This window comes from Rhinichthys klamathensis, unplaced genomic scaffold, assembly GCF_029890125.1.
Source record: "Rhinichthys klamathensis goyatoka isolate OS25496 unplaced genomic scaffold, OSU_Roscu_1.1 h1tg000050l_1, whole genome shotgun sequence".
NCBI lineage: Eukaryota > Metazoa > Chordata > Actinopteri > Cypriniformes > Leuciscidae > Rhinichthys > Rhinichthys klamathensis.
The window spans coordinates 4,190,825-4,206,520 of NW_026606596.1; the positions used below are offsets into that span (position 1 = coordinate 4,190,825).

A 15,696-nucleotide genomic window follows, 5' to 3' on the forward strand; every position below is an offset into this window, starting at 1 on the left:
TCAGAATAAAGAGTGAAATACGTTTAAAGCAGGAATCTTTTCTTTTCTACAGATCAAGTACCACGATGTCCTTCGTTCTGATCCTCAGTCTCTTCCTATTCAGGCGAATAAACATTTGATGCAAAACATCACATATTTCGATCCCAAAACCAATGTATTGGGGGAAGGGGGGGAAATAGATGTCTTTCAAAGGAAAAAAATGTACTGCTACACACTGCGGATGGCCCTTTATCAAGAGCGCAAGTAACAAGATGGAAAAACAACAGTTCCATCAAGATGTTGGGAGACAAACTCAATCTCCGGGTGACGTGAAAGTTCTGGAAGAGCACCAGCCGGAGACTGTAAGCTCAGTACAGGCCATGCGCTTCCCAGAATCTGACCTCAGATAACAGGCATATTCCGAATGGTGAGGCGTGTCCCATTTAGCTCGAGACACTCAAGCCTTGTTGTTAGTTTGTTTTGGAATACATTCATTCATAATACAACATCCTCATGAGGCAAAAAACCTAACAAATTAAAACATTATTCAAAAATACAAGGTAGCAGCCTAGAAAGTGCTCCAACTGATAAAGTTCGAATACTTTGTATAGAACAATAAAAAAATAATTCATTCATCCTTTTTCAACAGCAAAGAAAAAGTAACAACTGACATACAGGATCACAGCGCCCTCATGAGTGTCTCAAAACACCAGCCAACAGAATCCACACACGCACACAAACACACTTTCTGGACAGAAGGCAATAGTTCACATCGTGGACAGAGAATGAGTGGAAGGGGAAGAGATGTAATGTAAGTGTAGTTTGTGGACAGACAACAGAGGAGCTACATTTATACACAAAACAAACCCCGGTTGCCCTCTTAGAACAGAGCCAAACAGCACCTCAGTCACGCTTTGAAACACTGGAGGGTAAAAACGCAATGCTTGACTGTCCTATCGGTCTCTTTAAGAGCCTATGTACAAACAAAGCACAAACTTCTTCTGCCCATTCACACACACACAATTTAGCACACATGCTCAATGAAATACAAAAATTGTGTTGAACAAAATAAAAGCATGGCATTTGTTTTATACAGGTTGTTAAGCAATAAAATTTGTGCAGACTTCATCTCTTACGCACACACAAAAATCCTCATAACCTATCCTACGTTTTTTTTTTATCTTTTTCTTTTTTGTTAAACAAGTGCAAATCTTCAAGTTTTCAAATTCATATTTCTATAGCTTTACCAAGAACATAAAAAAATACAACAGTGTTTGTCTGTTAGGAGAGACGCTCGACTAATCTCCCCTAAGAACGTTTCTCAACCTCCGTGTTCGATGCGGCGGAAACCACTCCGTTCCTACCTCTCGTATGTGTACTCATACAAATATTCTACACATAATATATTCACACATTTTGCATTGTAAAAAAAGGACAAAACTCCATTTCAAATATGAAAACATTAAAGTGCAATGGTTTAGGTAAGGTGCTTTACTGAAGGGAGGCCGAAGAAGAACTCCTCTTCACACGAACCTCCCAACAACCTCCTTCTGCTCCTCTCACAGTGCAGAGTGAGAGAAGGAGGGAGAAAGAGAGAGGGGGCGTGGACAAATATTGCCCCACCCCTTCCCTCACTGAGCAGTGCACATTCCTCTGCTGATTTGCTCCAGGTTTAAGGCCTCAGGTAAACTCAAGTAGACGGGTTGGGTCAGTAATCCTCCACCTGCTCCAGCTCACCTCCCCCCAGGAATGAGTAGCCTGCGGAGGTGGGAAACAGGAGAACAGAGGTTTAAAGGTCTGAGGGTTCAAAGTTTCTACAAGAAATGTCCCATCTGGGAATATCCTAATGACTAATTCATAAACATTCCTTGAACTTTTTTTCCCCTTGAAGCAGGGTAGAAAACGCTTTTCAATAAGCATATCAGTAAACAGATCCTCCTCTCTAGATGAGGATCTCACTATGACCCAGACAGCAAGAATTTGACTAGGAGCCAAAGCACAGATTAAAACAACAGTAGTTGCAAGGGTTATTCTAGGTAATGTATGCATGCTGACGGGTAAAACTGAATGCAACCCAGCAGGGGTGCGTGAGCGTTTATGAAAGCATGCACACTAACCGAGGATACTGGGGTCAGTGTGGAGCATCATGCTAGGCTTTTTCTTCGCTTTTCCTCCCTGAGTGTCAAACACACTGCTGCCCTTACTCATGTGAGCTGCCTGGAACATTGACTGAGGAGAAAAAACAGAAGACTGAATACAACAATGGACAAGCAAAAGGGCAAGTGATACATCCAGATGTATGAAAATAATTACTGATTTCGAAGATTATTTTATGGCATGTCTTTTTAAAAATTCTACCTGCAGGGGGAAGTTCATGTTCAATCCAGAGACTTCCTTGGACAGCTGTGGAAAATGTCAGTACATTAAGTCTATTGCATGCATAAAAAGACGACACACAAAATAAAAATTGATATTTAGAAACCTGCTGCTGTTGTCTCTGGTGGTTTGCTTTCTGTTTGGCACGGCGCTCCAGGAACTGCTTGGCAAACTCTTTGGCTTCAATGGTATCGCCCAGATAAATGCGGATAAAGTCATTAACTTCATACGGAGACTCTACTTCCTTCAGATATGCCACAATGGTGGGCACTACAGAGACAAATATAGGCATAAGAATGCTAATTTCAGTTCCTCTTGAAGTAGAGAGCAGGAAGAGAAGCAAACAACAAATGTGACAGTTACCATCTAGTGAAGAGGAGTTATTTGCAGAACTGTTGAGAGCATGAAGCATCTGTTCACACCAAGTGGTGAACCCATCCTGAGGTTTCATCCCTTGAAGAAGCTTCAGAAGCCTGTCCTCGTCATCAGTACGCTTACGCCGATTAAGCAAGTACTGGTCACTGAGAACACGGACACATTTGAGGTGAACACTGCGTGCAAAAACATTGGTTTAAATGTGTGAGTGCAAATTTGTGTACCTGAGAGAGGGACTGCTGCGGCTGTTCTTCAGGCCAATGTTGCGATGGCTGGCCTGGTTCTTCATGGCCTCGTCCCACATGCCCATAGCAGGGTTTCCGCCTCCGACCTTCCCTTCCATACTAGATCCTGACCACATCCCAGCTGGCCCATCACTCCACTGACCCATTGTCAAACCTCCATGCTGATTGAAACACACATGAAGAGTTAGAGCAGAAGAAACTATTTCCTTCTAACAGCAAGTGGATAACTAAAATAACAGTAACTAATACAAGGAAGACAGATTTCAACTGCTCATGTGGATGTCAAGATGTTTTTACCCTTTGCTGTGCTCTCTGCTGCTGCTGCTGTTTGAGAAGTCTCTCTGCCTCCAACTCCAGGAGTCCCAAGCTCTTTCCTGAAGCTTTGCCCAGAGAGAGAGCTCCTGCCTGGCTTCCACTCCACCCTGTGCCCCCTGACATGCTCTGCTGCTGGCTCTGCTGCAGAAACTTCATGATCAACTCCTGCTGCTGACGGCACTGCTGTAAAACACAAACGTGTTAGACATTAAACATTTCATAGTGCAACAGTTGTGGCCCAGCGTGTGAGAGGACGCTCACCTGTTTTCGTCTATAAAGGTCCTCCTCCTCTCTCCTCTTCTGTTCCTCCTGCTGCCGGCGCTTTTCCTCCCTCCGTTTCCTCTCCTCTTCTTCACGCTTCACCCTGAGTTCAGCTTCACGCCTCTCCTGCTGGATCTAACGCATGGGCGGCACATGCTCAATTCACAAAGTGAAGTTTACACATTCAACATGAAATGTGATCACCTAGATGAGTGAGTAATGGGCGAAGTCACAGTCCTGCTTAAGGCCAAAAGCATTCTTTGGTTTTTACATCAACGCTAGGGATGTATACAGTAGGGCTTGCATAAACTAGTAAGGTAGTTGACAACTTCAACCACTAGTCGGCATTGTCAGAAGCCATTAAGTACTCAAGCACACAATAACCATAACTACATATCGACAAGCTTGTTTTTCTTAACGCAAACCAGCTAGCCATGACCGCGATCAAAGAGAGTATGTTATACAATGACAGCGAATAGACTACATTATTTTTGTCTTTTTCAAATATAGATGTATGATGCGAGTAAAGATCTGCTTTTGTTTTACTGTTCAAGACCTGTGAAATGGTATATGAGGATGCTAATGTTGTATAATAACCCTAGGCTAATTGTTAAAATCAATTTTATTAATACGTGTATGCACATTTATTCAACATCAAAGGTGCAGATGTTAAGGTTATAATGTTGCGTGTCAATTTACAACTGGTAAAATACTAAATGAAACACATTTTTGTTTTACAATACATGTAAGAGACGTATTTGTTGGAAAAATTGGTCAATTAATAAACATTTTTCCTTTTTTTGTCCTTTTTTTTTTTTACAAACCACAAGTACTCCATTAACTTCGGTATTGTTTTGACAAATAATAGACTAGGAGAAATCAGTAGTTGTGCAACCCCTTGTGTACAGTGCATTTTACATAAATGGCATCATCAGAATAGTACACGCATACTGTACGGCATGCAGACAGATTTTTCTCAACACACTTTGTCCATAGTCGAAAACAGTCAGGATAAAAAGAAGGACGATATGGAGACTACTGGAGAAGCCTGCATTGATGAGCGCTTGTCTAAGTCACTGTTTACAAGGTTACATCGGTCAAAACCAACGATAACTTTGTGCATTTTGGTAGGGCCTGTAAATATCAGAGCCCTGATATATTAAAGGCACAGCTAAATATGAACAGATTTATGTGAAGATTGTTTTAAGTTCACTTAAATTAAAAGTTATTTTTTTATAGCCTAATAAATGTAACAATTGATAGCTTTCAATTATACTGGAATGTTGAATGACTATAATTAATGGCTAAAAGTGAGGGGAAAAAACATTTAATAGAGACATAAGTAGCAGTATTGATATCAGTGATACTCGCCTTTATTCATAAGATGCCATTAAACAAATATTTAAAATATACTGTCTTTATGTTGTTTCTACATTAGTTTGGAGATTAAAATGTAAATTTATTACAATATAAAAATATATTAAAACCTTTAATGTTAGGAGCGATTAATCACAGTAAAATGTGCGATTAACAGCACTAGTACAAAGATATTTTGTCAGTCATAACTTATGTAGATAAACAGCACAGACACTAGACAAGGTCCAGGACAAGTGCTCGGTTGTACTCATTTGCAAAGCGTTCAAGTCAAAACTGAAGTAATACTTTGGGCTTTAGTCACCATTGAACCCTTGATCAAGACACAACCAGTAAACTTTAGCAGGACTGACGGCTTAACTCTAGAATATGTTAAATGGCAATTTAATTTGAAGATTAGATAAGTTGCCTACTTTCTGCAAATGTTCAAGAGTTGGACCCTGAGTGGAGTTACCCATGGTTAAGTCCCACAGACTGGTCTCACCGCCTAAAAAAAAAAAACCCAGAAAAGCCATGGTGTGAAAAATAAGACTTCACAAAATAAAGTGGCTATTACAAAGCATCAGTGCAGCTGGTAGTACCTGACTGCTGAGAGACTGAGGTAGGCATGTCCCACAAGGGCCCGGTGTCTGGCACTGACATGGACCTGTTCATCGCAGGCATCCCAGTCTCCCCACACCTGAGACACAAACGCATCACTCACAAACCCAAAACACATGTATATATTTGGTCGGCTGATTCATTAATCGCAAAAGGGGTTGATACCGGTTAATGTGCTGAAATCTCATCTGAAGTTGTTGGTACAGGGCTGCAGTGGCAGCTTGTTCTAATTGTTTCTTTAACAGCTCCTGGTCCATGTTCCCCTAAAGCAACAGAAAAAAAAAATACTAAAATGTACTTCTATCCAACTTTAATATTTTAAAGTATTTTTTTTTTTTGTATAGTGGAGAACAGTAAGGCAATGATGGTGAAGGACAGGAGGATATGGGAACAGGAAGGAACCTTGAGATGGGAACCGAAATTGGGTTGCCCAATAATGCTACTATGATATGTCGGAGCAGTGCCCACAAGGTTATAGCACCAACAACTACTTGAGTATTTTATAAAAGCAATAAGCAACCTAAGGCTGTGCTTGATTTCACCATGATTAAGGGTTTAAGAACAGTCCATAACCCTGTAAAGCATACTGTATCATAACGAATACACACATCTCTAGGGCAATAAATGATCAAATTATACGTTTTAAGGCCTGTTCACACCGGGACGAATTTCGCGTGGGTTATTCGCCGACGTTTAACGCCTCGTGACTAAACAAAGGGCGCCAATGTGAGTGTGCACTCCGACACGAAAAACGCCACGCGTAAAAGCGTCATTTAAAAAAAAAAAACATCTCTGGTTCGTTTTTTTAGTTTGACGCGCCGCGTCAAAAACTATCCGACCAATGAGATTACCGCTTTTGCTCACGTGTCTGGAGCTTCTGAAGTTACAGTAAAACACAACTTGGGGGCACTCAAACACAAAACGGTCTTGCCGAGCACACATACGTAACGGCGAAGAAGATATACGCCAAGTAGCGTCTACACTGCCGGGAAGAAATAAGACGAGGAAGATGCAAGGCAAGATCAATGTAGAGCTGCTGGTCTCGTTGGTGTCGGAACATAAAGAACTATGACAAACGCGACAGCGACTACAAAAATCTTGATAAAAGAGAATGTTATGGAGTGGTATTGCAGAGCAAATGGGCGCCATCTAATGTCAGGGAATGAATTTGCATGTTCACTCGGCTCATCGTCAGCGAAAATCGCTTGGGTGTGAACACAAAAAACGCGTTGAAAAACGCTGACGAATAACGCGCGCCGATATTCGTCCCGGTGTGTACGAGCCCTTTAAGCAAGTAAAAGCTTTTAGTATTATTCTAAAAATGATCCACCTTTAGGTCGTGGTACACGTGTCTTTTTGCTGTGAAATCTTTATCGATTTTTATAAAGTAAATGTAAGAGTAAAATTTATATTATTAGTAATATTTCAAGATGGACAAGCAACTGAGGTCCACCTGATTATCCATCCATTCTTTTTTTTTATAGAAAAATGTGAGTATCAAGGAACGTTTTCTCTCAATCATCATTGTATCGCATTGCATCATTTGTTTCGCTTCCCACAATGATTTTTATATGTAGTCTGTTATACTGTTATAAAGATCTCATTGATTTACATTACAAGCTATCAGAATTTCATCTTACGTTTTGGCCATAAAAATATCAGCAACTGCACCACTTTGCAGATTTTTGCTCAGTTTGGGCCTCTGACTAAAACTGATGTTATTTTTTTCTACTAGAGTATTAGCTCCATATTATCTTATACCATACTAAATGAGCCATAAAAGCCTGATGTATCAAATAACATACTAAAAAAAAGCATTTTGTCTAAAGGTTCAAAAAACAGTTCCATTTAAAGAAAGAAAAGAAAATTCAGACTACTATTTCATATGTCAGCATTACAGGGTTAAAAAATGTTAATTGGTTTGGAGTGGCTTATTGCTAATACATGACACAAAGTTTCATGAAACTCTTTTTTGGAATAATTCACTGGTTCTCACCAGAAGCGGAGGAGGGGAGGGGCCAGGAGAGAAAGGCACACGTCCCCACATCTTGATAACTTCGCCCAAGGGCTGAAATCCCTCATCACAGCCACGTTTGACTAGCAGGTTAATGGCGAAATACCCCGCTTGATACCACTCACACATCTCCACTGTAGTGAATGGACCTGATAGAGAGACAACCAAGACAGCTCAACATTTTAAGCTGTAATAAAAACCTCCACTTATGATCACTGATGTGGTAGTGAGCATTACCTTGAATCTCCCCTTGAGGGTCTTTGTAGAACCACTTCATTGCGGATTCGTGGGAAAGGGGCAGAGCGCTAGCGGAGTGCGGGAGAGTGTGTGGGGTTGAGTGAGAGTGTGTGTGGGGATTCGGGTGATTGTGAGTGTGTGCCACGTTGATGTGGCTCTCCTGAAGAGCTTGAGTGAAACATTCCTCTTCAAGGGACGTGTCTTGCAGAGACGCCACCATCTTCTCAGCCTCCTTTAAAAGACAGATCTTTTTTTACTTTACGCTTCTATCGTAAGAATGCAGAGCAACAAAAATAAGCAACACTGACCTGCTGAAGGTGCTTCATGCCATCTTCCTCCTCGGTGTCTCCCCCAACTGTTGGACGGTCAGAACCAGTGTTTGAGGGAGGAAAGGAGCTCTTCATCTGAGGTGTGGTGCCAACTAAAGCTGCATCTATAAGAACAAACGCAGTGTTAGTGTGTTACATTGCAAGTTCTTGATACAAAAAGGAAAAAGTCAAAGCAAAAGAAAGGAGAGTGTACCTTTAGCTGGCTGGGGTGCAGGTTTGAAGGGAGGAGGGGCTATGGGTTTGGGAGTCTCTTGCTCTGAAGGGTGCACAGGAGCAGGAGCAGACACAGCATGAGGAGATGATGACTTCCTGTCTCCATCCCACACAGCTGTTGCCTCACACTCTTCAGCTAAAATAAGAAGAGACAAATTTAGAAAACTGTTAAAAAAAAAAAAGTGAGAAAACATTTCAGCATGAGAAATGGAAGACGCGAATGGTTTAATGCTAATCTTGGTCAGATGATGCAGAATAGAGGGCAACATCCAAATTCTGTTAAATATGCTACATACTGGATCACATCAAATGAGCTTCTGAAATACTATGCGTTTTCTTACGTTTATCAGCAGGGCTGTCTGTCTTCTCCTGACTACTCTCATCTTCCTCCTCCAGAGCCTCAAATTCCAGTTCCTGGTCTTCGGGGATTGGATCTCTGGAGCTTTTCTGAAGGGTCACACAAACCTCATTTAATACATTTTTTACTTAAGAATGCATCTTAAAGTAACAACAGGTAGTTTTTTGCTCTCGGGCTCCCCCTACAGTTGGGAAACAGTATTGTCCTCTACTACTGTCGTAAACTCTGTCATCCTACATGCACGTGCAATTGTTGACAACCAGGATAGCCCTGAACACTGTAGGAGGAGGTCACATGCAGGTGTTCTGCTTGCGTCGCGTGTGAAATGTCTTCATCCCAGGTACAGTGGCATATATTTCAGCATGTCATATGAATATAATTTCATGGGTTTTATTTTTTTTCTAACGACAAATGATCGCGATGCTCACGTTTACAAGCCAGCGTCATTATAGTAGCCTAGTCTATTGGTTACCGTTTTACTGGATCTATATGATACTTCAATGCAATGTTTGAGTGGTTGATAATAACCATATATCGTCAATATTATAATATCAAGCTACCATAAATGAATCTGCAAATTTTACAAATCGATTTGCATTATAGCTTGAGGCAAGACAAATAAACAAATATCACAGACATGTTAGGTATCCTAAAATATGATTTTATTAATAATCTTCCTCCTTTCTTTGTACATGTTGAGTAGACTACACTTTTTAGGTCAAACATTTGCTATTTGCATTTCATCGATTGCAAAGTTCAAATCAGAACGAGAATACTAGCGATAGCTAACCATCAAAAACTAGAATATCGTTTACTAGCTACCAGATTGATATTTCGTTACTACTCTAGCGAATTAGAGAGGTTAGAGAGAGGCATTCTTTTTTCGATGGGGGGTTCGATGCTCCCTGCACACGCAAGGTCTCTCGCTCGCTTTCTCTCTCTGCCGTCCGCGCGTGTTGGAGCACAGTCTCTGTCTCGCGTGCGCGCTCGCTCTAGATTCCGGGAGATTTGAACTAATTTGCGGTATAACTTGTCGATCACGAGTGGCTCAACAGGTAGATCTATAGATAAACTCATCTTTCAGGGATTTGACCGACCGGGTTGACAATTTAGCGTGAGAAACCGGGGGTGTGGCGTACGTGTGAGCGTGTGAAACCAATCAAATGCGGGTGTCTCACGGCCAATGCGTGAGAGTTGGCAGCTCTGCAATGTTGATCCTCGTTCTGCCTTTAACGCGATCACTTTCTCTTTTTCTCTTTTTGCTTTGCTCCGATAAAACCTTTGCTTTCTTGTTTTTCTGTGCTGCTTCGGCCATGACTATAACATTTGGCTCGCAAGTCCGATTTTAAGGAAGTGGGGGTGGTGGTGGAAGTGACGTATATGCCGTAAAGCAGTCGAATTTTGTAGTTCTCTTTGTTCGCCGGTTACTACCCGAAACCCGAAGTTTAAAAGTACGATTAAAAACGCTACAGACCCCGTCAGGCTATGGCAGACGTGTCATTCAACCTATTGTAAGTCGATGTACCATCACAAGAGACTTGGAAATATATTATGAAGGTTGAAAAGTTACCTGTTGTTACTTTAACTTTAATTTAACAAAATAGTATTTGAAGTGTCGCCCTAAATCACAAGCAAACCTTGATGCACATGAAGGCCCCAGAAGAATCAAAGGTTCCCATCTCCCCCTCTTCTTCATCAGTGCACCACTCAGGCAGGCCATCTCGATCTTCCTCTCCTCCCTCACTTCCAGCCCTTCTCCGTCCACCTTCTCCATCTCGGAAGTCAAAGTCAAACTTCCTACGACGGCCGTCCCCACTGGCATGATCCCGCCAACCTGCGGAACGAGGACCCCCGTCTAGATGAGAGAGAAGACAAGTTTAAACAAAGAAATAAAATAATACAAATGAATTTATTGAAAAATTAACAAGTGAATGTACCTTCACGACGACATCCGGCAATCCTCCAGCTTCCCCCAGGATCTGTCCCATCATCTTCCTCCGCCTCCTCTCTGAGCGTCCGCCAGTTATCGCTGTCTGAGCGTGTATAGTCCTTCCTGCTTACTGCTCCGCCCTCCTCAAATCCACCACGCCCACCTTCACGCCTCAAGGGCTTCTCAAAGCGCCGCTCGCCTCTAAAACAGAAAATATTAGATTAATGATCAGCACAAGAGAACATCTCACTTATATGCACTGTATATTTCACTTACAAATATACAAATGACTGTAAAACCCACCTGTCATCCCAGCTCTGGCTGCGGTGCATCTCTCGTCCTCGGCCAAACCCAACCTCTTCATCCACACTTCTTTGGTAGAATACGCCTTCTCCTCTGCCTCTCCCTACAGAAAAACAAAAGATTATTACTAAGTATTCTTAAATAGTCTTCTATTAACAATATAAATAAATAAACTAATATATATATATATATATATATATATATATATATATATATATATATATATATATTACATATTATATAATACATTTCTTGGGAAGAGGTGGAATGTGACCTTGACATTTCTTTGTAATTATATATATAAAAATGTTTTTATAAAGAAACTTATGTAGCTGGAAAGACGATCTTCATTGTAGTCACACATACAGACACACACACACACAAAAAATCTAATTAATTTTACACTCATGTCCATACAGAAATTATTTTATAAATAAATAATGTAATTTCTGCACTTGGAAAAACAATGACCATTTTCAAAGTTTTTCTAAGCACTCGCCACTTCAGCTAACCAGATAGTCCTGTTCCAAACTCACACCAATGGTCACAACCCACCTCGACCTCCTCGAGTGCTTCCACGCCCTCTAGCTACACCTGTTGGTACAGCGCCGCCTCCTTTACCCATAAGCCTTAGCACAGCCACACTGTTCACGGACATGGAGAAGTTTCTCTGAAAGGTGAAAAACTCAATCAAAACGATGACTGATATATTTACAATGAACAATATTATTCATGTTTATCCAAAGAAATTCGATTCTTGTGACAATTACAAGATGCATCAGTGAAGGCAGAGAAGTGAAGACTCACCTGTTCCTCCTCAGTCAGGGGAACCAAGGCCAACGGTTGCTGAGGCTCATCCTGCAGGATAGCAGCAAACTCCTTATCCTGCATGTCCTCAGGGATCTTAACACACAAACCAAATCTCAGTTAAGTATGTAATTGACAAACACTTATTGACTACTATAAAGGAAAAAACCTTGAGTTATAGATGCGGCCTGTGCAGTTTAATTGATTTGACTTTTACTGCAGGTGGCTTGAGTCACTCACCTTGTTATCTTTGACATAAAGTGCTAACATCTCCTCGCGGCCATAGCGGTAGTCGGCCAACTTGGACTTTGGCATTGCAGGAGAAGGGGGAGGGGACGTCACACTCCCCCCTCTTGATAGTGCACGCAGCCTGAAGAAAGCACACACTGTCATGACTATTTCCATCACCCATTTAAACAAAGAATTATTCTGGATTCAAGATTGTGTATAAGCAGAAAACGAGAGGAGAGATTGATCTTTTTTTTTTTAATTATCTAAATTAAAAGTAAAAAAATAAATAAATATTAGTTTACTCAGAGGAAACATCTGTTTCCTCCTGCTGACACTTTTGGAGGAAGCCAGAAATGTATTTTTCATCTACAATAGAATGTGGCAGTAAGAAAATCAGATTACCCAGCACATTTTTAAACTTGTTTAACGGGGTAAAACAATTGTAACTTCATGTACCTCAGTCATGTTTCTAGCTGTGCTGCATTAGTTAGAACTTAGATCAGATCAATGGAAGAAGTGTGTTCCTCAAACATACTGCCAACAAGTCTAAATCTTTATCTCTCAATCATCCAAGTGCAAAAAAAGTACATGCTTGTGGTGTGAAGTGCAAAAACACTCTGCAAGTGCCAAACGCAAGTAAACATTAGTGTTGGTGAGTTTCGAGCCAAAGGGTTGGTAACTGAAAAAGTTATAGGCTACAATCTGTCATGCATACATTACCATTCTGGACCGAAGTTAAGTGTCTCAGCAGTCATATTCTGTGTGTCCAGAGGGCTCAAGGGTTCTGTTATTAAATGACAAAACACTGAGGTTTCTGAGTCTCATTTATCAATCAGCATACACACATCATAATATAAGACGTTATTAATATAAAACAATAAAAAAAAGCACGTCACGGGGAAGGGGGAGTGCTTACCACGTCCAAAGAACAGGACTGTAAAGGACCAGGATAAACGGGGGGACAGGAATGCTGTGGTTCTGTGTGCTGAGGTGGACTTGGTAATTCTAAACTCTGTATTAATATTATTATAGCTGCCAGTTTTAGGTAGATAAAGGCTGATGAATATCTAGCCAGATATAAGAGCTCCAAAAGATGGCACACACCCTAATGTGCCAGTAACTATAGATCTTTAAAAAAAAAAGATTCAGCAAATTGAAAACACTTCAGAGAGAAAAAAACACACCGATTAAGAATTTGTGGCAGCGTAAACAGCAACTGCTGTTGGAAAAAAACTTTCAGGGCAGTTTGTAATGCTGTAACTGACTATTGCTGGGTAACTCTCCTCTCTTGATCTCTTTTATTTATATTCTGTATTTTTGTGAATTCTTTTTACATAGGCAAGCCTTCAGCTCCCAACTTCTCACACCTGCAGACAGAAAAAAATACAGAGTAAAACTCACTGCTTATAATGCAAATATAAATCATGAAATGCAAGTGACATGCTGGCTTAAAAAGACAGAATCAGGATAGTTCTATTCAAATGATCAAATTCACTTTTCAGTAGTTTCAAGCAATGATAATGTTCATTCACTTCCAAGCAGTGAACTGTTGTACATCATATAAAACCATTTTCAATAACATTTTTGCAATTGTTATGCATAAAGTTTGTATGGCTTCATGGACAGATTAACAAAACTAATTTAAATCACACCACAGGCAGTGTTATGTATAATATATGAATACTATTATAACACTTTACAGTAACATTTATTTTCATATATTTTAATCAATTGTAGCAAAAAAAACAAAAGTTTTTTGTCCATTTTAGTAAGTACATCAACTTAAGCTCATTTTCAGTTTAACATTTTTCATTTTCATTAAAGTTTTTTCCATTTAATATATTTAGATATTTTCAGCTTTATTTCAACAATTATTTTAATAGTTTTAAGTTAAAACATAACACTGATCACAGGACTATTTAAGTAGACAACAATCACACACAATATTGAAACTTAATTATACACTATGTTTTATATACATATATATATCATTAATTTTACCATTCAAATAAAACATACTGCTTTTCACCACCAAAAATCCCAGATTTTTCACAGGTAAATGAACGCAAATAAACAACAAGAGTGAAAGACTTCTCAGTTTCTCAAAAAGACCTACTAGTTGCAAACAGTCACAATTTAGCTACCGGTATAATATTTTACTGACAGGCTATTTTGTCGGCAATGACATTTAAATGCATATTTTCCTTTTACTTCGTTTATGACAACAATCAAATCTACAATTTTAGAATGTGTATCAAAAAAACTGACAAGTATTGTTACCCTGACTGAATTTAAACTTTAGTAGTAGTAGAGACCATAAATATGCACCAATTATGGTAGTTTTAGCTGCACTGAACATGTTTAATGTAAATGTATCATGCACACATTAAAGAAGAGCAACAGGAATTAAACACCTCTGATCATTAAACTATTGAAACAAAACGTGTAAAAAATGTGCACAAAATCAAGTCAGTCAGCACATTCATTATAGATGAAAACGGTCAAAACAACAACTTTTACAGGTGGGATTTAATGAACTAAATAACATTTTTATAAGCCAAAAGGGGGACTAAATAAAATAGCTCAACATCAACAAACTTTCCAAACTACAATCATAACTCCAGAAGCAACACTCCCAGCTCAACCCAGTGCAGTTATGCAACACGGTTGAGCCTGAGAGACGCTTTCTAGTGAAGGTTAAGAAGTAATCTAATTATAATCAGCGAAATAAGTCTGAGAGGTTTAAAGAAGACCAGGAGAAGGAACCGCAGCGGAAAAGTCTGAAATATGCTCGCGTTGCGCCCTCGCTGCAGGCCTTCACTAACGTTACTCCACTCTCCACTACGAGCCATCTGATACTGTCGATTAGCTCGAACCACATAGATGTGCGATTACCACCCAAATGTGATTTCACCAACCAACACACAAAGCACGCTACCCACTGAGAAGTAGAAAAGGATTTAGCACGCACCTTTTCTGCGAGCCTGCTGGCCAGCTAAGCTAAACTAGCCAACCACTGTTTTCTCCGGAGTTGGATTTTCTTTAAAGAACTCACTCCTTTTGCACGTTCGTGCTTTGCAGTAACCGGTGGTTTGAACTGGTATGTCTCCGTTTTGATCACTTGTCTTGTGTGAGTTTCGATGTTTAATTGAATAGCTATTTTCCCGTATCTGCAACGGTCGCAATGAGTTTTTCTGTCTCGCTCGGTCGTCTTGTTGTTTGTGTTTTACAAAAATGGCTGTTGGACATGAACCACGTGAGAAATTCATCCAATGAACCGCGAAGTTCTTCTTCTTCTTTTTTGACTGACGGCGGGTAGAAAACTACAACAGCGCATTACTGCCATCCACTGGCAGTGGGCTGCACAATCACTGGATAGACATGTTTTTTGTTGTTGTTTTGTTTTATAATTATTATTATATTTTAATAATTAATACTATTATTATTTTTTTGTCATGGCTTTTGCTGTATGTTGCATGACTTTTTTATATTAGCAAAACTGCGATTAGGATAACAAAAACACAACATTAGAGAACAAGTGTATGAAGGACCACAAGTGTCATGGAAATAGTAATAAAGCATTTAATGAATAACCAATCGTACAATAAAAATAGGCATTAATACATTTGCTTACCAATTAATTAATGCAATTAATTTAACTGAATTAATTAATTAAAACAAACATTGCAAAGTAAAGTACAATAGCAACGTAATTCATTTTTAAAGAGAATAAAAGCAATTATATAAAA

General features: G+C 39.8%; 1 protein-coding gene across 2 annotated transcripts; it reads right to left on the bottom strand.

Moving 5' to 3' along the window:
- Positions 1-780: 780 nt before the first annotated feature.
- gigyf1b (GRB10 interacting GYF protein 1b) lies at positions 781-15,188 on the bottom strand. 2 transcript variants are annotated; one of them, XM_056247827.1, is made up of 25 exons: positions 14,919-15,188; positions 12,864-13,314; positions 12,668-12,731; positions 11,957-12,086; positions 11,717-11,812; positions 11,465-11,579; positions 10,910-11,012; positions 10,614-10,807; positions 10,314-10,531; positions 8,660-8,765; positions 8,299-8,454; positions 8,085-8,209; positions 7,777-8,008; positions 7,522-7,688; positions 5,691-5,788; positions 5,507-5,604; positions 5,339-5,412; positions 3,552-3,686; positions 3,273-3,470; positions 2,955-3,136; positions 2,719-2,876; positions 2,462-2,625; positions 2,338-2,382; positions 2,097-2,208; positions 781-1,737 (listed from the first exon to the last, which is right to left on the bottom strand). In XM_056247827.1, exons 3-25 carry the CDS (start codon positions 12,700-12,702, stop codon positions 1,688-1,690), a joined length of 2,991 nt encoding a protein of 996 aa, XP_056103802.1. In that variant the 5' UTR covers positions 12,703-12,731; positions 12,864-13,314; positions 14,919-15,188; the 3' UTR covers positions 781-1,687. The 2 variants fall into 2 exon arrangements, with proteins under 2 accessions (XP_056103802.1, XP_056103801.1); XM_056247826.1 differs by having other exon boundaries at positions 3,273-3,473.
- Positions 15,189-15,696: the final 508 nt, after the last annotated feature.

Bases quoted from the DNA above. Each gene is read 5' to 3' on its own strand.
- gigyf1b (XM_056247826.1), bottom strand. From the start codon at position 12,702: ATGACTGCTGAGACACTTAACTTCGGTCCAGAATG. The intron at 5,413-5,506 runs GTACTACCAGCT...TTTTTTTTTTAG, and splicing joins CTCAGTCTCTCAGCAGTCAG to GCGGTGAGACCAGTCTGTGG. The intron at 3,137-3,272 runs GTAAAAACATCT...TGTTTCAATCAG, and splicing joins AGCAGAGAGCACAGCAAAGG to CATGGAGGTTTGACAATGGG.